Here is a 26979-nt window from a genome sequence, read left to right as displayed (position 1 = left end):
AAATCATTCCCCTCTTTTACTCCTGCCCCTTCACTCAAGATTAATTTAAAACTAGTCAACAAAAGAGATTATTATTAGGGCAAGAATTTTGTATAAACAAAAGCTTATAACCACGACCTTCCAATAACATGGTCCAGCTGGTAGAAAATTCAGAAACAAAGATTAGACAATATTTGTGAATAGAGATTATAATTTAAAAAAAAATCCAGGAATAAATGAGTAGTTGGATACTTCCAGGCATTCAAGAACTGTCTAGGTAACAATCAACTAAAAAGCATCTGAATATTGACTCTATTTCTAAATGTCTAAAAAGTAGTATTTGGAACATTTCTATTTCTGCGCTTAAAGCACTAACTACTACGGGAATTGACTTCCCATGATAAACAGAGAATTGGAAAAAATATGTAAGGGGACTTCCTCCTGGTGGCCCAGTGGTTAAGAATCTGCCTTGCAATGTAGGGATGCAGATTTGATTCCTGTTTGGGGAACTAAGATCTCACATGCCCTGAGCGCTGCAACTACCGAAGCCAGCACCACTGAAGGGCCCACGTGCCACAACGGCTCAGACCGTGTGCTCCGGGCCCTCGGCCCAGAACTAGAGAGCCTGCACACCACTACCGAGCCCACGTGCCCCAACCAGAGTCTGTGTGCTGCAACAAAAGACCGCACAAGATGCAATGAAGATCCCTCCTACTGCAACTAAGACCCGATGCAGTAGATAAATAATTTTTTTTTTAAAGAAAAAAATATATGAAACAATTTCAGGCATTAGAAAACAGGAAACACAGGATGATATACCCTGAAAGAAGAGAAACAAACGGCTGCAGGATGCTGCTTGGAGGCAGTCTGCAACCTGCAGTGCAGGGAGCAGGAAGTGAAACAGCCCCATGGTCTTGCTGAGTTAGAGAGAGATTCGAGTTCCTGGAAGCTGGGGTGGCTGTAATTTGCAGACAGAGTATGAGTGAGGATGCAGATGCACAGAGAACTCTCGAGGTCTGCAAAGGGGTCCTCTCAAGTCTTTGGCTTAGTACCAAACTGTGCATGCTTAAAAAAAAAAAAAAAAAACCTGAGGCCAGGGGAGAAAAAAAAAAAATCACTAGATCTTTTCCCCCAGTGAACCCAGACAATTCTCAGAGCTCAAATAGGCACCAGCTGGAGTGGAGAGGCTTCAGAATAGTGGGGGCACTAGGTGAAGTCTTTCAGAGGGACATCACTTAGTAGGAGGAGCTAAGTTAGTCCAAGAATAAAGGCTCTGGAACAGCCATAAAAAAGCTTGAAAACAAGCTTCTAAATGATCAAACTGATATCCAAGTTACCTAATCATACACCGGAACAAAAATCCAGTATCCATCAACACAAAATTCACACTGTCTGCATCCAATCAAAACCACCTGGCATGGAAAGCAGGAAAACATGACACACAATCCGGAGAGAAACCAGTCAACAGACTCAGAGGTAACAGAATCAGTAGATGAGAACATTAAAACATCTACTGTAAATATTGTCAATAAACTGGAAGATGAAAAAGAAAACATAAACATAGTGAGAGAAATGAAAAATAAGACTAAAATGGAATTTCTAGAAATGAAAAACATGGAATCTGAAATGAAAAAAATAGTGGAAAAAATCAGCAGATTACAAATTCGAGAAGTAAAGATCAGTGAATTTGAAGATATCACCATAGAAACTATACAATACAAAACATAATGAGGGAAAAAAAAGAACAGAAGGCTGTACTTCCAGTTTGAGACTACTATGTACAATGACCTTGGCAAATGATTGAGCTTCCCTGGTGGCTCAGACAGCAAAGAGTCTGCCTGCAATGCAGGAGACCCGGGTTCAATCCTTGGGTCAGGAAGATCTCCTGGAGAAGGGAATGTCAACCCACTCCTTTCTTGCCTGGAGAATCCCATGGACAGAAGAGTCTGGCGACTCCCAGTCCATGGGGTCATAAAGAGTTGGACACGACTGAGCGACTAACACTTCACTTCACTCTGAGGTGTTTACTCACATGTATAATTGGGAAGATGGTGAACCATACTCATGCAGAGGTTTAGAAAGGATCACAAATGTCTCTTGAAATAAACTGAAAACAACGTGAAGGCTGTGAAGGTTAAGAAAGCCTATGAAAAGAATTCCTTAAGTGGGCAAATGCAGGATAATATTTAATATTAATATTTAGTATCCTGAAAACCTGATGAAGAGCAAAGGGAATATAGCCTTTGAGTAGTGTAAATAGTGATAAAGACTCATAATTAAAAGAACAGAAGATCTTCCACTGGAAACATGAAAAGAGGGCTAGAGGAGGACTAATGTAAACAAAGGACTTAAAATAGTGCCTCTCAAAACAAAAGTGCCGTTGCTCAGTCGTATTTGACTCTTGGCAATCCCATGGACTACAGCCCGCCAGGCTCCTCTGTCCATGGGATTCTCCAGGCAAGAATACCCGAGTGGGTTGCCATTCTCTTCTCCTTGAGATCTTCCTGACCCAGGGATTGAACTCGGGTCTTCCACACTGCAGGCAGATTCTTTACCATCAGAGACACCAGGAAAGCCCTAATATACTAACTTTCAGTTCTTTCCTCCAAAGCAACATAGTGAGCAAATAACAACAAAACACACTGTTTTTTAAAATTTGAAATTAGTTCAAGTTCTCTTGTTCTCAACAATACACTTATTTGCAGCGCACACATCTCACACTAAAGCTATATTTTGAGAATAGCCTAAAGAATGAAGAAACCACAAAAAGAAAATACAAATAACAGTTCTATTCTTTATTAAGATATGATTAATGTTCCATATTTGAATAGAACAAAAAGTGGATGACTTTTTTAAACTTCAACATGAAATAGTAAATCAGGAGATGAATAGAAATTGCCAAATTACTCTAATGTCTCATAAGTGACTACAAAGTAAAAAAGAAAATAATTTACCTCTATGGCAAAGATTCCTTTGTCACGTCCATATAATTTCATCTCTTCTGGAAAATGCTGAAAAGCATGTATGTAAGGAATATGTTCCTCTTCAACAAATCTGTATTTTTGAAAAAGTTTCAATGTAAGATATGTAATGATTTGGCAAAGTAAACAAAAGAGGGGAAAATGTTATATTTCAAAGACAAGGTAAGAAGCAGTTGAGTATATTGTATATCTCAAATAGATTTAAGAATAATTAACCTGAAAATATCTATATTTCTATTCCCTTGTGCAGAGACAAGATTTAGTTGATTATCTAATAATCTCTTCTGTTTCTGCCCAAATAGATAAAGTATTTCTAAAAGGTGTGCTCATCTTTTTGGCAATTTACCAGGCTTAAAGATATGGCATTCGTTCTGTCTATCCCTAGTTTCTCTGATGTGATTAGTTTCTACTCATCTTTTAAATCACATCTTCAGGGAGACCTTTTTGATCTCTGTTTTCCTTGTTAGAATACCTCCTTGCCCACCATTTGGTCCCCAGTACCTATGACAGTACACGGTAGGTACCTGTCACTGGAAGAACAATTAAAGAGACACTCGTTTACCACTCTGCCTCAATGTCTGGTACATAGTAACTGGTCAACTATTCTGAGTAAAATTACTGAGTTTGAAGAAGTTAGCACATAAATATAAATAAATATTCATACAGACTTATCTACAATTCATTCATTCATTTGACAGAAATTCATTAAGTACTATATACCCAACACTATTTGAGGCTGGAAGACACAGCAGTGAACAAAACAATAAAATATTCTTGTTCCCATGGAGTTTACATTGCACTGAGAAGACAGAGATGACAAAACAAATAAGTGAAATGTACAGTATGTTAGGTAGGAGGAAATGGTAAAAAGAAAAACAGAGACAAAAAAGAGCGGTGGGGTAGACTGACAGCGTCCCATTTGCCTCTCCTAACCAAGAAACCAATACTCCAGTCATGACCCCTGGAGATACTATCTCTACTTATAATACTATCGTACTTTCCAAAAGCTTCAATCTGTGACAGACTGAAATTTAACAAACCAGTTATTCATTACAGGTAGTTTAAGCAGCACCGCATTAGAGTTAAGCTGTGTCCACCCACAAAACATATCCTGAACCCCTTCACTTCATTCTAGTTCTATCACCACCACCCTAATCCAAGCCACTACCTCTTGCTCTAAGTATAGAAAAGACCACCCAGTCTCTGCTTCCACTCGTGTCTACCTAGAATCCACTTTCCTCACAGTTGCCTGAACAATCTTGAAAACATAAACCAGATCAGATCATGTCTCTCCTGTTAAACTCTTCGGTGGCTTACTATCACACTTAAAGGCAAACTTCTGATGGGTATGGGGTTTCCTCTTGGAGTGATGAATACGTCCAGGAAATAGAGGTGATGGCTGCACACCCTGTGAATATACTGAAAACCACTGACTTGTATACTTTAAAAGGGTGAATTGTATATAAACTATACTCAAACTCTTAACCTGGTTTACAAAGACCTATGTCTGGTCCTGTTTATTATCTCCTTGCCCTCATCTTCCTCCTACTCCTTCAAATTCGCATTCCCATCACATCAGCCTCCTCTGCTCCTGGATCATACAGAGCTTATAACGGTTTAGGGCCTGGCACTAGCAACCTCTCTTTACCTGGAATGCTAGTACTTCTGATACTCAACAGCTGGTTTTATTTTCATTCAGAGTGCAGTGTAAATTCCACCTTCTCACTGAGGCCTTCCATAGTAACCCATCTAAAGTAGCCATCTGGTCATTATCACATCACCCTATTTCAATCTTCTGAACAGCATTTCCTTGTCTGACTTACTTATGTATTTGCTCATTTGTCCTCTCCTCTAGTCTTAAACTTTGGGAGAGCAGGGACTTTATCTATATGGTTCACAAATATATTTCAAGGGTCTGGACTCTAGAACAACACCTGCATATAGTAGATATTCAATGAATATTTATGGAATGAATATATGTTGGCTATTTTTACTTATTATAATGGTTAAGTACAGAGTCCTTTAAAGGCTCCTCAAGGGTTATGAATTTATCCTAAGGAGGATGCTGCTAAAGGATTTAACAGAGAAGTGACATACAGATCAGTATAAGATACATGGGTATTGTGGAAAGGCTAATAATGTAGGCCCATCAATGTTCTTTAAATAGTTTATTCAGGGTGTAGCAATAGTAGTTCTCAAACTTCAGCATCCCTTAGAATCCCCAGAGGGCTTATTAAAACAGAGATTGATTACCAGGCCCTGTTCCCAGAGTTTCTGACTCAGAAGGTTACAATGGGTCCAAGAATTTGCCTTTCTAACAAATTCCCAGAAGCTGCTGATGCTGCTGGTCAGGATCACACTCTGAGAACCTGTGACTTAGAGCTCTTTTCCAAGAAAAGCAGAGAGAGGACCAGTGGTAAAGTCTTTTCTTCTACTCCTTCAAGCAATTAAACCAGGTCTCAAATTTGTACGTCCCACAGAGCAAAATAAAAGCCCTCTAGCTAACTAGATCTAATCTTCTTGAAGGCAGTTTACAATTCCCCTTGGAGGGGAAAGCAAGGAAAAAAGGAAGGAGGGAGACAGAGGGGTGAGGAGAGAGGCAGAAGAAGAGGGGGAGAGAGACAGACAAACGTGTAGGATCTTATCCCATCCCTCCAACCACATAAAGTATTCTCCCTGAGAAGAATTTCTATTTCTGGGCAACTATTATTTCTTCCTTGTTAGATTTCTAGGGGAGTTTTGTTAATCCCTTACAGACTGTCTTGTGTAGAACAGCTAGCCCTTTCATCCAGCTCCAGTGACACGATCCTTCCTGTAAGATCCTTCGGGTTACCAGGAGGAAACGGACAGGAAAGGCACAAGATTCACCTGGGAGGTGGCTAAGTAACCCAGGTGAAGACAGAGACAGAAGGAATGGGGGAAATATGGTTCCCAGAGTTATTTTGAAAGCATAATCTAGAGGACATATTGATTAAACTATATGCAGAGAGAGGAAAGAGTCAAGGATGGGTCTCAGGTGCCTGTATGAGATGAAACAGGGTATTTATGAAGAAGGGAATCAGTGGAGGAAGAGATGAACTGAGGAGAAAAATGATGGAGTATCCAGCAGGCAGCTGAATATGTGAATATATGACTCTGGCCCTCACTAGACAAGTCTGGGCTGGAAATCCAGATCTGGGAGTCGTCATCGTACAGATGGTAATTAGAGCCTTGGGGAAGGGTGAGATCACCCAATGAGGGCGGACAGAACAAGATGAGGTTTTAACGTAACAGTAAAATTCACTGAATCATGGACTATCTGCGTGTCAAGCTAATCACATCTGAGAAAAGCCTTGTTATTTGGTTGATGTGGCCAAATTCAAAAGCACTATGCTCATTTACTGGAGGCACTTTATTTAATCAAAGGGCCTAGTGCCAATGAGGATGATGATGATAAAGAAAACATAAACAACAGTAACTAGAACTGAGTTCTTGTTATGCACCAGGCACTATATGCTTTTCATGTAGTACTAAGTATTGAAAGTAGTTTCAACTCTCTGAGGTAGATATTATTAGTAACCTCATTTTACCACATGAGGAAACAGAGGCGGAAAGAAATTAAGTAACTTACTCAAGGTCCTATAGCACATAAGTGATAGAACCAGGATTCAAACCCAGGGTTCTGGTTTCAAATCTAGGCTCTGAAAATCACTCCACACACTGAGAAACTCAAATGTTATTATTTAGAACACATAATGAGCAAGGAAAAATGAACACATTAATGATGTGGTGTATCTTCTATTTAATGAGAAATTCTTACATACCATACCATAATTTATTCATTACCTATAAAATCCTGCAGATAATCTTGAAAACTGTACACGCTGACTATCCACATAACAGGTTCTTCTAATAGCTTTGTTTTCCATTTTAGCTTATAAACACAAACAACCTATCTTTTGGCTCTTAACAACACCAAGGTATGCTTTTGTATAACTACTACTAATATTTGCCATGTGAAGGCATCTGTTCATTTTCTCTTTTAAAAATGAAAAATATTTAATAATACTGTGCAGGTACTTAAATGTCACTTTTCACCTTCAAAGCATTTTATTCACTTTGGATGATAAATTCTCTAATACCCCATGTAAGATAAATAGTGTTATTTCCACTATATAAATAAGGAAACCCAGGAGATGAATTCTTAGCCCAGGGAGAATTACATTTCAGAGTCGGAATTCAGACTACCTAATCTTTCCCTTCCTTAATTGAAGCCTCCTGGTAAAATCCAAAATATCCACAGGCTGTCACACAGATAATCAGCAAAAGCATCATCGTAAGAGGCCCGGCTTACCTCAAAAGATCTGAAAGAGTAATTGTCTCTCTCTGCCAAAGTAATGACAGATAGCAGAAGGCTAGCGTCCGTGGTACACTCATCTTCATGACCCCCTTCTCCTTCCGCAGCGAATATTCCACTCCATCAAGAGACCCAGAACAGACAGAGGTCGTTTCTTAAGGGACAAATGCAGATTGTTTTTTTTAAGTGTAAGCAACTACTTTGGACAAGAAAAGAAGAAAAACAGCAAAATCCAAAGAGGTATTTTAAATATCTTAAAATTACTGATAGAATCTTTACACAGAGCAATTTGGCAATAAAGAGCAGTAATGATTTGGAAGAAAACTGGCCAAAACGGTAAGTGCTGGTTCTCTGTGGGAGTGGGGTGTGTGGAGAGTCTAAGTAGCGATCTGTCTTTTCTGGATTTTTTTGTAGTGAACAGGAGCAAGTTTTCAAATAAATAAAAGGACAAACAATTACTAAGCGAAGCAAAAATGTGTCATTCCTTTGAGTCACGCCTCAACTCCCCTTCTCAGACAGGCTCTCCAAACAATAGCTAAGGCAGCACCTCTCCCACTCCCACGCTCCGGGCATCCTCCCCCGCAGCATTATTTCATTCTTGATGCAGTCATTCCACAAATACTTGTCCATCTTACTCTGTGCCTCTCTTCCAGGTCTGGGGAAATGACTGTGTACAGTATCTCATCTCTCCTTAAACTTACATACTAGTAGTGAGGGACAGTAAATGACCAAAAAAAAAAAACCCTGATAGACAATGGTTAAGTGCAACATGGAAAAACAGCAATGTGGGGGCATACAGAGTAATGGGAAGGGAAGAGACCTGTGCTTTTTCACATGGGTGGTCCCAGAAGCTCTGTGGGGAGGGTGACATCTGAACAGAGACCTGGATGAAATCAGAGTAAGGCTGAAGGATCTGGGGAGGAACACCAAGTCTATCAGCAGAGTCAACCTGAAGGAACAGCAAGGAAGCCAGTGTGGCTACAGCACCACAGGTGAGGGGGAGAGTGGCAGGAGATGACCAGAGAGAATTGTTAGATGAAAAGAAACCAAACTGTTAAAGGGCTTTGTTGGCCATGATCTGTCCTTCAGATTTTCAACTAAGTATAATAAGAGTTTTCTAGAGACTTTTAAACAGAAGAGCAACATAATCTCATTTCTGATTTTTAAAAGGTTACTCTGGCTGCTATGAAGAATGGAATTAGGGGACGGCACACAGGAGACCATGATGCCAGGTCTGCAGCAACTGGTCCTTGTGGTGGAGTGGTGATCCTGTAGATGGTGAGAGGCAGCTGGACCCTGGACATATTCTGAAGGCAGAGTCAAAAGATTTGCTGACGGACTGGATGTGAAGTATGAGGAAACAAGGGGAGACTTGTAGAAGTCTAAGGTTTTGGGGCCTGAGCAACAAGAAGAATGGAGATGCCACTTACTGAGACAAGGAAGGTGGCAGAAGATCAGGCTTGACCAGAAAAATCAAGATATCAGACCTGCACATGTTAAGTGTAAGACTTTATTAAACATGCAAACGGAAATGCTGAGTAGGCAGCTGAATATAAAATTCTAGAGTTAAGAGGATAGGAATTTTAGAGTTGTTGGATATAGCTGGTGTTTAAAGCCAGGAGTGAGGGTAGATGGAAAAGCAGGAAAAGGAACAACCCTGAGAGACTGCAAGTTTTCTTGGGCAAAAACTCTCCAAATTATCCCTCAAAAATCCCCTTTTCTAAATCCTGAAGATCCTTTCTTCATAGCATTTATCAGGAACTGCCCTATTCTTTTTCACGTGTGCATTTATTGTCCAGCTTCTGCCAGGACACTCTAGGCAGCTTGAAGACAGACAGTCTTGCTCACCATGGCATCCACAGAGCTCAGAACAGGCTCCAGGTGGAGAAGGAACCCAATAAATATTTGGTGACCAATGGTCTACCAGCTCTACTTCAAAGATTTCATCTTAGTGAAATGATTTTTAAAACATGCAAAGGTTCAGGGTCAAGGCATGTTATGGCAACACTGTTAATAATAAGAAAACAATTTAAAACAACCTAGGTGACTAGAATAGAAATTTAATTAACTAACTCCATGCAATGAAAACAGGGCATAACAATTTACACAATGCTTTGTGTAAAAGCATTGGACTGTTCTCCAAGTACAGTTGTTGAACCAGGTATATTAGTATCACCTGAGAACATGGTAGAGATGCAAATTATTGAGCTCACCAGCCCTCCATCCCTACCATCCCTCTGATGGATGCTAAAGGCTGAAGACTATGGTTTTAAAAGAATGTACAAGGACATAGATTTCTATAAAATATTATTTTAAAAACTTCTCTATATATTACATATACAAAAACATGTAGGAACTTCCAGTTAAGATGGCAGATTGAAAACACACATTAGCTTCTGTTTTGTCCCACTTTAATTATAAATAAATTTTTAAAATATATACATATAAGAACAAATAAAGTGGAAAAGGAGACAACAGCAATAAAATGTTAAAAGCTGAAAAGCAAAAGGACAGGTTATTGCCTTAGCAGTGCTGAGAAAGCTGGATTCACAGCCAGCAGGAGGGAAGGCAGAATTCAATGTAATTTTCCCTGGGGACCTCTAAGGAAGGCTCAGAATTGGTTAAACCAGGTAGCCTGGAAAGTGTGTGAAGTAGGACCAACACCAGGAGGACTGCTTGGAAGCCTGATTAAGAAGTTACACACCCAGACTCCTTCCCAAGCTCCACGCAGTCAAGTGACTACTCCTCCCCACTCTTGCCCGAAAATTAGAAGTTTCTCCTCCAGAGACCCTCTCCTCCCCTGAGGCCTTCTTCCCACCCAGTTCCCAGGACAGTCGGGGTTATACCCTCCAAAAACAGACTCAGAGATGTTTCTGGAAAATCTGGTCAGCTGATGGGTAAAAGATTTAAAGATGACAGTGCTGGAGGTAAGAAAATAAACCAGAGCAGAAGTGACAAGACTTACTGTGGGTAGAAAGCTTTCAATCAGCTTTTCAATCTCTATTCTTAAACAGGACTAGCCTTCTTAGGCTCACTAAGCACTTAAAGAAACCCTCTAGTATAAAAAGGCAAAGAGAGAAAGAAAGAAAAGAAAAGTTGCTCAGTCGTGTCCGACTCTTTGTGACCCCATGGACTATAGCCTACTAGGCTCCTCCGTCCGCGGGATTTTCCAGGCAAGAATACTGGAGTGGGTTGCCATTTCCTTCTCGAGGAGATCTTCCAGGGATTGAACCCGGGTGTCCTGCATTGTAGGAAGACGCTTTACCATCAATCTTCAAATCAGTGGGAAATAACATTAATATCCTCAGCAAAATAAGAAAAGATGCTCTACAAATTGAGGGAGTGAACCAAGAAAGAAGATGAAGTGAGATCAAGAAATAAGAAATTTAACCACAGAGAGGTGACAGATTTCTCGGGATGGTGGTAAAGAGATCCCCAAGACAGAGGTCTGGAGAGATATCATTCTAGATCAAAGCAGCTCAGAAGTTCCAGGATCTACTACAGAAGGTGAAATTGACAGAACAAGGAATCGAGAGATTGTCAGAACTGAGGGGAAGTGTGGAGATACATTAGTAATAGATTATAGATTCACAGTTTCACTAAGTCGTGTTTGACTCTTTTGTGACCCCATGGACTGTAGCCTGCCAGGCTCCTCTGTCCATGGGATTCTCCAGGCAACAATAGTGGAATGGGTTGCCATTTCCTTCTCTAGGGGATCTTCCCGACCCAGGGATCAAACCTGTGTCTTCCGCACTGGCAGGCAGATTCTTACCACTGAGCCACCTGGGAAGCCCAGATTAGTAATAAATAAATAGAAAACTAACAAATTATCAACTCTGGAAAAACCAAAGCATATACAGAAAAAGTAATCATAGTAAGCTATATGACTCAGCTCTGATGAATATTTATATACATTTACAATTTAAGCACCAAAAAACTGACCAAGCAAAAAATTATATTGGAAAGCTAGAGAAGGAGAAATTCATAATTGTGTGCTGGTAACTACGAGGCAGAGGGTGGGGAAGGACAGTGAGGGATGAGTGAAAGAGCTAAGGCTTCATCGTCCACAGTGGGAATTTAATGGCTCACGTGCAAAATGAGAAAGCAAGATGTAATAACAGAAGCATGTGCTACAGCAATACAGCGTTTAAAAGAGAGTTGAAAATGAATGCCTCTGGGAAATGGGACATTTAAGGGAGATAGTGGACTGCAGTTTATTTTTATTTGTGTAACAAGTCCTATAAATCTATTTGAATCAACATGCATGTAGAGTTTTGATCAAAAAAATTCAAAGAATCAAGAAGTAGTCCACATTTTTGCAAAACAAAACTTGTGCTTTCTCTCTCTCTATATATATATATGAATAAAAAACCTTCTAGACTGTAGAAGAATACAGTGATAGTGGTTATTTTGGGGTGGCACAATAGCTCGTGATTTTATTTTCTTTATGAACATCTGTTTTTGTTTTTTTTTTGGCCAGGCCACACAGCTTGCAGGATCTTAGTTTCCTAACCAGGGATTAAACCTGGGCCCCAGCAGTGGAAATGCCGAGTTCTAACCACTGGACTGCCAGGGAATTCCCATGAATATCTGAATTTTATAGTTTTCCATTAATAATGAGTTGTTTTAATAGTTAGATTTAATAGAAAAATGAAAATAAAGATCTAAGGATCATCATTTACTAAGAAACAAACATGCAAACAAAAACCCCTAACATAGGTAAACAATCACGATGTCTTACTAAAAAGGCTTGGATGGTTTCAGAGGCCTAGTTCTCTGAGATTATTTGAGTCAGGCTTGCCTGAGGCATGGAAAAGGAAACCCCACATGCCATGCTGCCCAATTATCCTATGATTCTAACGTCTTTGGACACAAAATGTAACTTATTTGATAACTGTGTCATTTTGCAGTCCATCAAGAAATGCAGATATGCTGAAGGAAAAAAAAGGAAACGACAAAAAATAAAAAGAAACGTGGATATGGTGGTAAAAGGAATTTTTAATCTCTGGAGGGCGAGGGGCTTGCAAAGAAGCAGTCCATACTAGAAATGTTTTGCTGAAAATTTTACGTAACCACACGTAATGCAGACTTCAACAATCCCTAACACCAGGAGGTTTGCAGGCTATCTCCCAAACAACTCTAGTAGCACACATCAAGACCTTCCCAATCTATAATAAAATTTTTCTCTGTTTTCTACCACGTTTCTTTGTTTTTGTTTTTAAAAATAATGTAGAAACAACTAAAATCATGAATAAATGCTCTGAGAGGAAGGTCTGTATCTATAACCTTAAATACACTCTTTATCTATTTTAAATTATGGAATTAAACCAGAAAGTAAAACATGCACGCACATGCACATGTGCATGCACACACACACACACACACAATATGGTAATCTGATTCAGCCTGCGTTAGTCTACGCAGAGAAACTGGGCAGCTTATCTTTGACTCCTGTCTATCTTACCACATGGCTAAGTTCTATTAGTTCTCTGCTACAACTTTTCTCTAAAATTCTGAGCCCACAGCTATCTTACTTGAGCTAGCCTACTTATTGCTTGAAAAGTGAAAGTGTTAGTCATTCAGTCATGTCTGACTCTTTACACCCCATGCACTGTAGCCCACCAGGCTCCTCTGTCCATGGGCTTCTCAAGAACAGCTCCTGGAGTGGGGAGAAATTCTCTTCTCCAAGGGATCTTCCTGACCCAGCAGAGATCAAACCCTGTTCTTCTGCATTACAGGTAGATTCTTTACCATCTAAGCCATCCGGGAAGCCTTACTGTTTAGTTCCCTTTAAAAATCACACCTAAAAGCTCATGCGGAAACAATATACCTTTTTAAAAACTGCAATCCTGGAATGTGAAGTCAAGTGGGCTTTAAGAAGCATCATTACAAACAAAGCTAGTGGAGGTGATGGAATTCCAGTTGAGCTATTTCAAATCCTGAAAGATGATGCTGTGAAAGTGCTGCACTCAATATGCCAGCAAATATGGAAAACTCAGCAGTGGCCACAGGACTGGAAAAGGTCAGTTTTCATTCCAATCCCAAAGAAAGGCAATGCCAAAGAATGTTCAAACTACCACACAATTGCACTCATCTCACACGCTAGTAAAGTAATGCTTAAAATTCTCCAAGCCAGGCTTCAGCAATATGTGAACCGTGAACTTCAGATTTTCAAGCTGGATTTAGAAAAGGCAGAGGAACCAGAGATCAAATTGCCAACATCCGATGGATCATTAAAAAAGCAAGAGAGTACCAGAAAAACATCTATTTCTGCTTTATTGACTATGCCAAAGCCTTTGACTGTGTGGATCACAACAAACTGGAAAATTCTGAGAGATGGGAATACCAGACTACCTGACCTGCCTCTTGAGAAACCTGAATACAGGTCAGGAAGCAACAGTTAGAACTGGACATGGAACAACAGACTGGTTCCAAATAGGAAAAGGAGTACGTCAAGGCTGTATATTGTCACCCTGCTTATTTAACTTATACGCAGAGTACATCATGAGAAACGCTGGGCTGGATGAAGCACAAGCTGGAATCAAGATTGCCGGGAGAAATATCAATAACCTCAGATATGCAGATGACACCACCTTTATGGCAGAAAGTGAAGAAGAACTAAAGAACCTCTTGATGATAGTGAAAGAGGAGAGTGAAAAAGTTGGCTTAAAGCTCAACATTCAGAAAACTAAGATCATGGCATCCAGTCCCATCACTTCATGGCGGATAGATGGGGAAACAGTGGAAACAGTGGCTGACTTTCTTTTTCTGGGCTTCAAAATCACTGCTGATGGTGACTGCAGCCATGAAATTAAAAGACGCTTACTCCTTGGAAGGAAAGTTAGGACCAACCTAGACAGCATATTAAAAAGCAGAGACATTACTTTGCCAACAAAGGTCCGTCTAGTCAAGGCTATGGTTTTTCCAGTGGTCATGTATGGTGTGAGAGTTGGACTATAAAGAAAGCTGAGCGCTGAAGAATTGATGCTTTTGAACTGTGGTGCTGAAGAAGACTCTTGAGAGTCCCTTGGACTGCACGGAGATCCAACCAGTCCATCCTAAAGGAGATCAGTCCTGGGTGTTCATTGGAAGGACTGATGTTGAAGCTGAAACTCCAATACTTTGGCCACCTGATGTGAAGAGCTGACTCATTGGAAAAGACTCTGATGCTGGCAAAGATTGAGGGCAGGAGGAGAAGGGGATGACAGAGGATGAGATGGCTGGATGGCATCACCGACTTGATGAACATGGGTTTGGGTGGACTCAGGGAGCTGGTGATGGATAGGGAGGCCTGTTGTGCTGCGGTCCATGGGGTCGCAGAGTCAGACAAGACTGAGCAACTGAACTGAACTGAATATTTCATTAAGTTTACCTTTCTCCTTGCCATATGATTCAACAAATCATTCTTCCTTGCTAGGCCAAGTTCCCTTCCTTGGAGTATGAAGAGATAGGACTACATTATTTCTAAGATGCATTGCCAGAGCGTTAGTTTGTCATCTTTACCTGAGTGTGATGCTTTGATGATGGGGAAAGGTTTTGGAGTTCGGACGTCAGGCTGAGACTCTGCTCCACTTTCAGCAAAAGACAGACAGCTCACATCACTGAGCAGCTCAGGCTCACTCTCCCAGTCTGAATGGCTCGAATTATCTCCTAATACCTGTTTTGTAAAAGAATATAAATTATGATTATATAGGAATTACAAAATAATTCATTTCCACAAACTGTAAACAATGTTTGAGCATCACAAACACCAGAGAAGGAACCACTCTAGAGACCTGCAGCCATGTGCCTGGTCCCTGAGACCAAGAGACCCGGACTTCTGCACGTGCTCCTCAGCAGCTCCCGGCCATGCTTCTCAGATAAGGACACCAAACAAGCATGAGCGGAGAAACAGGCAGACACAACAGGCCTAGTTCTCTCTGTAACTAACACCTCTCCTACAGCTCTAGCATCAACACCAATAAAAACATCAAGTGTCAATAATGACTCCAGACACACTGAGGCTTGACAATCATACATTATTTCTTACCATGAGTCAATTTCTCACAAGTGTATTGCTGAAACAGCGGCCAGAGTATCCCTTAGAAAGGTCAGCTGGCTGGCTACCTAAAGGCCTCATTAACTGACAGGACCTTGGGGAGCTGATCACAGTCAAAAAGCCACGCTCTCAGTCATGTAGGCCAGAAACTTGATCTCATTGTGAGGAGATAAAGCTCATATTAAAGGAACTCACAGAGAAAGAGACAGAAAAAAGACACCAGGGACAGGATAATGCTTGTTTCTTCTGTCAAACACATCCCCTCTGACAGGTGAGCCCACAAGGGGCCAGGCAACCATAAAGCTGGCTGATACATGGAGATCACTGAGAAAACTGAAGCAATCCTAAGGAAACTCCCACACCACACCCTCGGCCCTCTGTCGGCCTCTGCGCCATTCCCTGCCCCCATCTACAGCAACGTCTCCCTCTGTGCACTTGATTCCACCTCTCACTGTTGTTGTTCAGTCGCTAAGTTGTGTCCAACTCTTTGCAACCCCATGGACTGTAGCATGCCAGGCTTCCCTGTCCTTCACCATCTCCTGGAGTTTGCTCAGACTCATGCCCATTGAGTCACTGATGCCATCCAACTACCTCATCCTCTGTCGCCCCCTTCTCCTTTTGCCCTCAATCTTTCCCAGCATCAGGGTCCTTCCAATGAATATTCAGAGCTCAGTTCTTGGTCCCCTTCTCTGTCTTCATTCCTCAGGGATGTCATCTGGTCTTGTAGTTTTAAATACCATTTACTATGTATACTGTTTTCAATTCTAATGTGCACTCCCCCATCTCCATATTTTTAACATCCCTGAAATCAGGAATATCTTACAGTCAGCATCACAGCACAACTTAATTTGCAGCATTTTCTTTTTTCTTGGGGGTACTTAAAAATAATGGTGCATCTTACAAACAGTGGTATTTTAGATTTGATTACAGTGTGAGCTGACAACTTCCAAATTTGTAACTCCAGTCCAGATCTCTCCCCTGAACTGAAGACTTATGTATCTTAGGACTCCACATTTCCTCCTGGATGTCCAATACCTGTCTCAAAAACTGAACTATCGTTATTCCTGCTCCACCTATTTCTAAACTCCTCATTCCTGCAATTTCTAAACGTCTCATTTCTTTCACTAAACTCTGTGTGTTGAACCTAAGAGACCCTAATCAAACAAGGAAACACTGGGCCGAGTTTCCAAGCTCTTAACAGATGTATGTCAAACAGAGTCAGAATCCCTTCTCAGTCCTAGAGAGTAAGAACCACACATAAAACACATCAAAGCTTATCAAACCTGCATTTCCCAGCAATGGAACCGTTCCCTATTCCAAACAAAATGATCCATGGCACATTTAATAAGCAGTGAAAAGCAAACTGCTAAAAATATAACTGCTTTGATGGACGGGGATGGGGTGGTGAAGCATCCAGATGACAACTGAGCTGAATCTTGAAATGCTAGGTAAAGCAAGCAGGTGTTCCAAGCAAAAAGAATAACATTTGCAAAGCAGTTTTTGATAGTACAGTGGTAGAAACTCCTTTAAACTTCTATTTAGAAACTTAACCACAAATTTCTTCATATTTCAACTGGTCAAATAAGAAGTCAAAATTAATTTCAATGCCTACATCACTGACCCTGTCCTTCTGGACTATAAATGAAACCTCTTCACTGAAACTCCTCTGAAAACCATAATTCAGGTAAGGTTGAACCTCATCTTCATTTCTATCTCTCACCAGATATGTCTTTTGGTCCCACTTGTCAGACATGTGACTTACCGTAGTTTTCCTTCTGCTGGTATACACTGGGTTTTTACAATATGCCTGCTTGCTCTTCTGAAGGTAGCGCTTCCAAAAATTATGTAAAACTTCATTCTAATGTGGAAGAGAAACAAGAATGCTTCAGGTTATGATGAAAATATACTGGCACATCCAGACCACAGAACCCCTATCCTCTTGTACTTTACATACTGCTTCCATCTAAATGTATTCTTACTTTTCTTACTTAAATTTCCTTGAAAGAATTATCATTTCAGTATCAGGTATATAAGAAGCACTGAATATAGTCTTCCTAAATCTTAGGTTTTAAGAAAGGAAGGAACTAGTTCCTTAAAATCATCTAGTTGAATCCCTTCCTTTTACAAGTTAAGTAAATTAAGATCCAGAGAAAGAAAGTCACTTACATGTTACTACATCCTTAGTTAGGAGCAAAGTTGCTATTGCGTTTAGTGACCTACTGACTCCTCCTTCCTCCTCCCACCCTCTGTCCAAGTGAAAGTAAAACAAAACAAAGCAGCTTTTCCCATTTATTCATCACCTACTAGGCACAAGGCATCCATAAGCTTTAACACAATCCTGCAAAACAGTTATTAGCTCATATTTTACCACTGAAGACACTGAGTAACATGGCCAAAATGACCCATGAATAGGATCTAGAGTCAGTTCTGACTCTGGAGCCTGGGTTCTTATCATAACACCATTCCTGCACCATTTAGGTGGTCAGGTCTAAACAGTCATACTTATTGGTTAATTTCAGAGAAACTGTTTTCAGGATTAATCTCGATGAAGTAGGTATCAACAGAAAGCTATACAGGTGTAAACCCTACTGAAGCTATTTGGTGGAACTACTTAAAACCATTTATTAAAAAACACTCATACATCGGATACCTATGCCAGGAGAAACCAGATTCACAAACCTGCAGGCTACCAGCAATCTTACCTAAGCAATGACTGTCACAGTTAAGGCTCACCACTTGGGCTATGCACAGGCCTGCGGCTTACTCTGTCTGCCTGCTGCAGACATTCATTGGTTTGAACAGCAAAGGCTGCTTTACCAATCTTTTCTTGGTGACTTCAGTAGTTGATTTTTCTTCCTTCACTTCTTGCTCTTGTTTTCATCTATGAGCATAGTGCTATATAATGTCCTATTCACTCATTCCACATACACATGGACACTTCTCTCCAACTAAGCTGACTCCAGCAGCATCAGTGTCACCTGGAAGCTTGTTAGAAATGCAGATTCTTGGGCCCTACTCCAGACCTGCTTATCAGAAACTCTGGAATGGAGTCAAGCAATCTGTGTTTTAACAAGCCTTCTAAGTTGATTCTGATATACACTCGAGTTTGAAAACCACTGATTTAATGTATCACTGGACAAAGTACATTTTCTGGAAGTCCTGATGGATGCTACATCCCCCATACCACCCCCCACACACACACCAGAGGATTTTACTCTCAAATTGTGAATACTGCACACTGCATCCCCTAGGAAATGAAAAAGCACATTAACACATAAAAGGCACCAATAAGTGGACAAAGTTAGTCATTTTACTTTAACCTAATGTTTCCTAATTATCTGAAGACTAAAACCTTTCTTACTTTCTTTTGGATGTACTGCTTATTTACACCCTAGAGAACACATTTTGGGGATTGCTGGTCTTGCAAAAGAAAAATCATCAGAAAAACGATTCTTAGGCCAAGTGCTATTACTGATAATCCTACTACTCTTAGTTCCACTCTAAGTCTACTGTTTTTCAAACAACAAAATGAAAGGTTAACATCTGAACTCAGATGGACTTACCTTTAACTCTGGGCCTACTCCAAGGCTCTGTAAGGCTTCTGCTTGTTGATAAAGTATGTGCTGAAAACCTTCACACACATACCAATCCCAGCCTTTCTCTAAATGACAAATGACAGATTTCAGACATCTGAGTTTCTTACTAAATGTAATGCTACTGCACAGTTACAATTGTGTTTCACACACTTCAAGTAGAATTTTTTCATATCTCTGAGTTTCCATTCTTATACTCTTGCTTCCAATCTGGCAAATCTGTACACAAATGCTAAAGTAAATTTAATTTTTCTGAAATATCAATGTAAGGGCAGAAAAATGATTAGTCACCACATTAAAAAAAGAAAACAAGTTTTATAAGTGTACTGAATAATGCCCAGCAGAAGCCTAAATGAAAGGATACTCAACACTCAGCCACTGTTTCTCCTCCGACTCCTCCGTTCCACCTCACACAGAAAGGGAACAATGAGTATTTGGAGAATGAATGAACTAAAGAGAAGAGGGGAAGCTCCAAGATCGCAGGAAAGGGCATACAACAAGAACACACAAAGAAAAGGACTGCTCACGGGCTTTCTCCTTTCATCAACATGGTTCTAGGCACGAGTGTGAAACTGAAAGCAAGGAAACTAAGATTTATTGAACTCGGTCCAGTCACCATATATTTTAAGTATTAATAAGTTATTTTCTTGCAAACTCAAAACAATCTTAAGAGATATTGAAGGAATGGACAAAGCTACATGTTTAAATAAAACCACCAGTTAAAAGAAAATGTTCAAATCTGTTAAGACTCTTATGTTTTACCCCTCCTTGGTTGACAAATACTGCAACTCTTTGAAAAAATATGCTTCTGAAGTCTGCTGCTATGACTCCAAGATGCCCTCTCCCCTGCAGAAAGTCACAGGACTCCTGTGCCCCTCCCTAACCTCAGTGTCACAAGGTCTCCCCATTTCTGCTGACTAACTCACTTTCTGGAAAGGGTCTTAGTTTGTACAGGAGTAAAATAAGAAGCCTGCAATTTTGACGCGTTCCAAAGTTGAGGGAGTTTAAACTCCCCAAGCTATAGCCAGCCATGTGTGCTTTCTCCTTCCTGCACCCTGTTCTGACACACTAATAAAGTCGTATCTTAAATTCTGAGTCTGGGTTCCTACTCTCTATAACAAATGGTATTACCCTCTTACTTTACACATGAAGAAACTAAGGACAAAGAGGTTGAATATAAGAGTCTCAACATTTAATTTGAAACACCTGATGTTCTTTCAGCTATTTAAGCTTAAACTATACAATTTTTACTACCTAGATGCTAAGTCCAAATTAATCAGGTTTTACTCTAATTAAATTTAATTAAGATTAATCAGGTTTTAGCCTAATAAAAACAGTCACTACTAAAGTTGAAACAGGAACATGAGTTGGCATCTAGGCATTCTCTGTTATTCATCTAAGAACAGCAATGTATTTCATGCAGGTGTTTCACCAACATTTATATATATTATATATTTCATTTGTGTATCCTTAAAGCTACCTCAGGTAGAAGAGTCTGCCATTATCATTAGCCTAGTTTCAAACCTGAGCATCTGGCTCTAAGCAACCAGTCACAGAAATAAAAAGCATCAACTAAACTTCACCTCAGATTCTTCTCAATAATGGTTAATTATATGTACTCCCTGGATTAATGAAATAGATTGCCTTTCAAAGCACACTCATGCTGAGGTTATTTTAAAGGAAATTAATTTTCCCTATTTTAAAAGGGTGTGTTCAAAGTCACTGTGAGAAATGGATTTCTAAAAGCTGAGTATCATATTTAACTTGCCTAACCTGACAACTCCATAGTTGAAACATGTCAGAAAAGAAGCAATTTTCTTTAAAAGCAAGGCAAATCATGAGACATTACAGATACAGAATAGAGAAACATATGCCAACAGATACAAAGAAATATGTTCCCTTGACTATTGGGAATGTATAATATTGACTATTATTATTTTTTGCATAGTAGTTGCACCACTGAAAAATCAAATCATCTACAATAAACAGAATAAAAAATGGGTATGCTTTAAGAAGTTGCTTCCAAATTTTACCAAAAATAATTATCCACTTTAATTCTGTTTTGGCTTAAAATTCTGGCAACTTCGTTAGAATCTATTTAAAATTCCAATTGCACACACCCAAATTATGAAAATGAAAACATAACTGAAAAATACTAAGCACATATGAAGAAAGAGCTTACCAAGTTTTCGTTTTCTTTTAAGTCCCCGGTTGATGGCTTGTATTTTCGTATTAGGAATAGCCCCAGTGTCTATAATTTCCCTAGATCTCTGCAGGAAACAGAAGCAGACCATTAAAAAAGACCATACAAAGGTAGTTTCACATTTCCTTGACTATATTTCCAAGCATGCTCTGGGGTGTATGATGAACCAGACTGTGGATGCCAAGACCAATGACGGTAGCATTTTGGGAAAATTAGATAAAGTGTAACACTCTGGTTAGCCCTTATGTTGTTTTCTGATTCAGAACTTCTTAGTACCTAAAACTGTGCGGAGAACGGTTTTAAACATACTAAATAAATGACTGTCAAATGAATAACCTTTTATTTTCAATCAGTTTTTAATTGTCTGAAACCAATCCTAAAGTCAAATTTATTCACCCTTTTTTCTCCACCCAAACCACTTTGAAACTAAAATAATTTCTGTATTTATTGTAGTCAGCAATGCCTAAGCTACACACAGATTAGTTTCATCCTACTTGTCTATGTGTTTGAATCATACTCTGAAACAGCTTTATGAAATTATAAAAGTACTACTTTCATTCTCAATCAGACCTATAGGATTTTAGAATGACTTATTGCTGAGTATAGTTCACCCCAAAGTCTTCAATTCCAAGTGCTGTCAAGGGCTGGGACCTAAGATTCCGGTTTTCTCACAACCAAAATATATTAATAAAAGCATCAGCCCTACGTGATGGGGGAAAGGTGAAGATTTTTAACCAATAGCAAACACTACCTATGTATTTGTCTAAATTTAGAGATTTGGAATGAAATGTATCTTCAACTTTCATTAAGAATAAAAGAAATGCCTCTAACAACAGGATTTTTGGAATACATTATCTCTGTATTCCACAGAAACCACATTCAAAGCCATTCTGTTGGATGGGGTTGGCCATACTGAGAATATAAGACATTTCAGAACACACACCAAAGCAATTACCCAACAAAAACAGGTAAAACCTATAAAGAGTGGGGGGGGGGGGGGGATGGCGGGGGAAGGCTTAAAATAAGAATTAGACAAAATGCGAAATAACTAAAAGCTAAAAAAAGCTAAATACCCAGACTGAAGCTGTAACTAATTACAGAATGGTTATACTGTGGACTATTTATACAGTTAATTAACACATTCACAGAAGATTGGGGGTACTCACCCATATCCCCTTGCCCCTTTCATATACAGTCTCTCATAAAAAGACTAAATGGAAGCTACTGAAATGTATGTTGAGATCACTGGTGATTGTAGCTTTCATCTTCATCATTTCTACATTTTCTACAGTAAATCTGCTCTATGATCATATAAATCTGTTAAATTCACATGATCTTAGCTTACACCTTTATTAAATACCCACAAAATACCTGCAAGAATGTCTTTACATAGACCAGATTTAAGACCTGAAAATATTTTTCCTGTATAAAATCAATCAAGATAACATTCTAATTCCTTTATCAATTCAGAAGGCCTTCCTTCAGATGATGGGCATCTAGAAAATGAAAATTACATACAAGAGTAAGCTGAGGGGCAATGAAAGGAGCAGAAAAACACAGAGAGCTGCACCACAACCTCCACTCTCCGTAGGTGTGACCACAGCTCACTGGCCATTTCCCACCAGGTGGATTTAAACATTGGCACACCAAGCCCACACCAGTCACGTCCTTTTCTATCTGAAGAACGTGCCATAAAGCCAAGAGAACCACTGAGGTTGTGCAACACACAGCTCTGTCTATCACACGGGAGGCACTGAGATATGTTCTGGGCCTGTAGGAAGATGGTGCCCAACCTCCACAACGCTTCACTCTTGACAGGTTATTCCATACAAAGCTGGTCTCTTTCAAATGTGGAAATACTGGTATTAGGCACTTTCAAGTTAAAAACTGACTGCAGCAGATTTTATCAGACAGAAATAAATAGAAATACTATCAAAGACAGATAAAAGAAAGCAATTAGTTAATGTATTAATAGTTTAATTTCTCCAAAAAAAGTATATGCTGTCTTTATCTGCTAATGACAGTCCATTATACACATCTTGCTTCACCATGTTTACATTTGCGCTGCTGGTACAAAAGCAAAAACTGTTAATGCCTCAACAAACATCAAAGCAAAGGACCAAACTGCGCATATTTAAAGTGTATGATCTGATGTGTATGTATATCCATGAAACCATCACCACAAATGAGGTAATGAACATATCATCACCCCAACAATTTCATCGAGTGAGTTCATATCTTATGAATACTGTGGGTGACCAAATGGGAAGCAGAATGAAGAACAAGGACTGTCTCAATGATAGTTGCAAACTAAATTAACCACTTTTCTCAAAAATCCGGAGGACTACAGGGCAAAGGTAATTAATATATCTGTTCTTCCTGGCTCTGTAGACTTTGAGCAAATCCTCTTCCGGAGAGAAGAGTCCTGGTGTGGTTAGCCCGCCCAATAGCAGGCTGTCCACATTCTGGATTATTTTGGTTATGTGGTCCTGTCTTGAGGGTTGTGGTGACCAGAAGAGGACCTAGCACTCCCTGTGTGAATGCAGTCTCATTTACCAAGGACCCACAGGACAGGATGTCAGCCTCTGTCCTAAGAGGCAGGTGTGGTGGAATAAAATGAACACTGTAGTCAGAAGCCTCAGGTTCAAATCCTGCCTCAACACTTTCTAGCCCTGAGACTTTGGCAAACTCACTCACCTGATGAGGCCCACTTGCCCTACCTGTAGACAGGCATAGTGTATCTCACACATTGTTAAGAGGAGGAAATGAATGAATGGATAAGAAAACACTCGTAATGTGTAAAGCACTGTGCAAAGACATAATGATAACAGTGCATATTTCCAGTACTCCCAACAGTCCTCTAACATTCTGTCTTCCAAACCTCCACGCTATCATGGCACATTAAAAACTCTTAAATGAGTACTAACTAATGAAAAGAAATTTATCATCTTCCAAGTGCAAGTTTAATTATTTCCCCTTATAAACATACCATACAGTCTGAATCAGGAAAACATTTATATTTATGGCCCAAGATAGTTTCAGAAGCTCATCCTAAATCTAATTCACAAATTCTTTTACCCTTGTGTCAGCACTTGAGGAGGACTTATATTCTTGGTATTGGTCATTGCTTAGTAATAAAAATAGATCAATTTGGCGGTGTGAGGGGGTACTATGCCATATATTAGGCTGAAATTGCAATTTTTAAAGCACAAGCAAATTCATAAATGAGACCTGTTACTTACTTCTGTAACATTGTGGCAAGAAGTGCAGTAATATTTGCCTTCATCAGTAAGACCCCAAGAAACAGCGGCACACTGAGAACAGCGCTCTCTGAACTCTCTCTGTGGGAGAAAAGGAACGTCACGTTTAACACACTGCACCTAAACCCTGCCGTTCTACCTACAGGCTTTCCTGCAATTTTTCTCTATCACTGAAAATAGAAAACATACCAAAGAGACTATTATCTACAAACAAGGAGAACAGCAGTTCAGACTGAGCAGTTTGAAACGGAATTAAACTATTAAATGTGTCTAAAACACGCAGTGTGCGGGAAGGGGAAGAAAAAAGGTGGTAGGGGTCAAGTTGGCGGCGGGGAAAGATGAGTAAATAAAACTTGAAAATGCTGTAAGGAAAAAAGATGATGAGATTTAAGTATAGAGAAGACTTAAAAGAAACAGCATACCATTTGGAACTTCCTTCAGGACACTAAGAACACATAACCCACCGTAAAGGAACCAGAGTTTTATTAGGGTTTCTTCAAGTTTCCATTTGCTCATTCAGCAATCCGAGGAGTACCTACTATGTATGCTCTAGACACTTAACTAGGTGCTGGAGATGTGACGTTGAGCAAAACACACAAAATCCCTACTCATAACTCTACAGGCTCATGGTGAGTTCTAGTTGTTCATTTCATTAACCCAGCATCCACACACCGTTAACCATCATTCAAGAGACATTTATCGAGCACCTACAGTGAGAAAAGCCTTCTATCACCATGATGCTTCCGTATATACATAGACTGGCACTGAATGATCAATTCTCAGCTCTTTGGTGTGTGAAATCTTATTATCATTGATCTAATTACCCAATATTCCTCTAACACCATCAGTTCAGTTCAGTTCAGTTGCTCAGTCGTGTCTGACTTTGCAACCCCATGGATTGCAGCATGCCAGACCTCCCTGTCCATCACCAACTCTTGGAGTTTACTCAAACTCATGTCCATTGAGTCGGCAATGCCATCCAACCATCTCATCCTCTGTCCTCCACTTCTCCTCCTGCCTTGGATCTTTCCCAGCATCAGGGTCTTTTCAAATGAGTCAGTTCTTTGCATCAGGCGGCCAAAGTATTGGAGTTTCAGCTTCAGCATCAGTCCTTCCAATGAATATTCAGGACTGATTTCCTTTAGGATGGACTGGTTGGATCTCCGTGCAGTCCAAGGGACTCATCAAAGACTGGCAAAACGCACAGCCAATTGATTTCAAAAGCAGGTCAAGTTTTCAGGGACCCTATACTGGTAACTAGTGAAATCTTGGTCGTGCCCTCACACCCAAATTTGGGACTGATGTTGAAGCTGAAACTCCAATACTTTGGCCACCTCATGCGAAGAGTTGACTCATTGGAAAAGACCCTAACGCTGGGAAGGATTGGGGGCGGGAGGAGAAGGGGACGACAGAGGATGAGATGGCTGGATGGCATCACTGACTCGATGGACATGGGTTTGGGTAGACTCCGGGAGTTGGTGATGGACAGGGAGGCCTGGAGTGCTGCGATTCATGGGGTCGCAAAGAGTCGGACACGACTGAGCGACTCAACTGAACGGAACTGAACTGAACGCAAGGCCGAGGCGAGGATTCCCAAAGACTAGGTGCTGGGAGATGTGACGTTACTTGCGGGGCATTCGAGTTCCAGCCCCCCCGGCCTCCCTCGCCCAGCCTCCAGCATCAAAGGGAACTTGCGGGTGGTCCAGTCTAGGGGAGGTGAGCCACGAGAGGGGCCACCTCACAAAACCCACAACTTCATTCTCCCCCTAAAACACACCACCCTCGATCAACACCTCACCCCGTCTCCACTCACAACCTCAGCCAGCCAGCAGCTCCAGCCTGTCTACCACCCCCACCCCCCCACGCGGGTACCCGCGGCCCGCCAGCTCCATCCCTTTCCGCCCCGCCCCACTTCGAGACCAGAGCGCCTCCACAGCCAGCTGGCGTTCTCCGGCGCCTTCTCCTCAGCCTCACGGCCCTCCCGCCCCATCTCCTGGTCGCGTGGCAGCCGGCCTTCTCACCGTCTCCTCCAGGTCCATAACAGCGCCTCAGCCGCTTCAGCCGCCGGGACCCGTTACCCGGGCAGCGAGCGCAGCTTCCGGGAGCGTCGGGAAGAGCCCTCCGGGCGGAAACCCAGACTCTTGACTCTGGATTTCCGTCTCCTACAGCCGCAGGGAAGCCTCCGCGAGCGGCAGCAGGAAGCTCCGCTAATCCGGCATCCCTCCCAGAAAGCATCCGGTTTCTACTGTAGGAACCGAAGCCAATCAGTAAAAAAAGGTGGGCTGCGCCTACTGCTGAGCAGATTCAGTCTGTCCCAACAGCCGGTGGGAAATGCAAAAAAAGAAAAGAAATGCAAAAAGGCGAAACGGTTGTCTGAGGAGGCCTTCCTAACAAATAGCTGAGAAAAGAAGAGAAGCTAAAGGCAAAGGAGAAAAGGAAAGCTATACCCATCTGAATGCAGAGTTCCAAAGAATAGCAAGGATACGTGAGAAAGCCTTCCTCAGTGGTCAGTGCAAACAAATACAGGAAAACAATAGAATGGGAAAGACTAGAGAGCTCTTCAAAAAAATTAGATACCAAGGGAACATT

General features: G+C 40.7%; 1 protein-coding gene across 1 annotated transcript in view; it reads right to left on the bottom strand.

The window, feature by feature from the left end:
* The window catches only part of TAF1B (TATA-box binding protein associated factor, RNA polymerase I subunit B), a 54525-nt gene extending 28044 nt beyond the window's left edge, over positions 1 to 26481 (bottom strand). The window contains exons 1-8 of the mRNA XM_081596464.1: positions 26412 to 26481; positions 24373 to 24471; positions 21110 to 21197; positions 18898 to 18995; positions 17097 to 17192; positions 14800 to 14953; positions 7294 to 7450; positions 2934 to 3033 (exon numbers count right to left, since the gene is read on the bottom strand). Coding sequence (XP_081452590.1) covers positions 2934 to 3033; positions 7294 to 7450; positions 14800 to 14953; positions 17097 to 17192; positions 18898 to 18995; positions 21110 to 21197; positions 24373 to 24471; positions 26412 to 26429 — 810 coding nt within the window. The 5' untranslated portion in view covers positions 26430 to 26481. The remainder of the gene's footprint in view (positions 1 to 2933; positions 3034 to 7293; positions 7451 to 14799; positions 14954 to 17096; positions 17193 to 18897; positions 18996 to 21109; positions 21198 to 24372; positions 24472 to 26411) is intronic.
* Positions 26482 to 26979: the final 498 nt, after the last annotated feature.

Source organism: Giraffa tippelskirchi, chromosome 4 (assembly GCF_054371585.1).
Source record: "Giraffa tippelskirchi isolate mGirTip1 chromosome 4, T2T-mGirTip1v1.2.pri, whole genome shotgun sequence".
NCBI classification, from domain to species: Eukaryota; Metazoa; Chordata; class Mammalia; order Artiodactyla; family Giraffidae; genus Giraffa; species Giraffa tippelskirchi.
The sequence above is the reverse complement of the archived record's forward strand: the minus strand, read 5'-3'. Positions and strand labels throughout refer to the sequence as shown.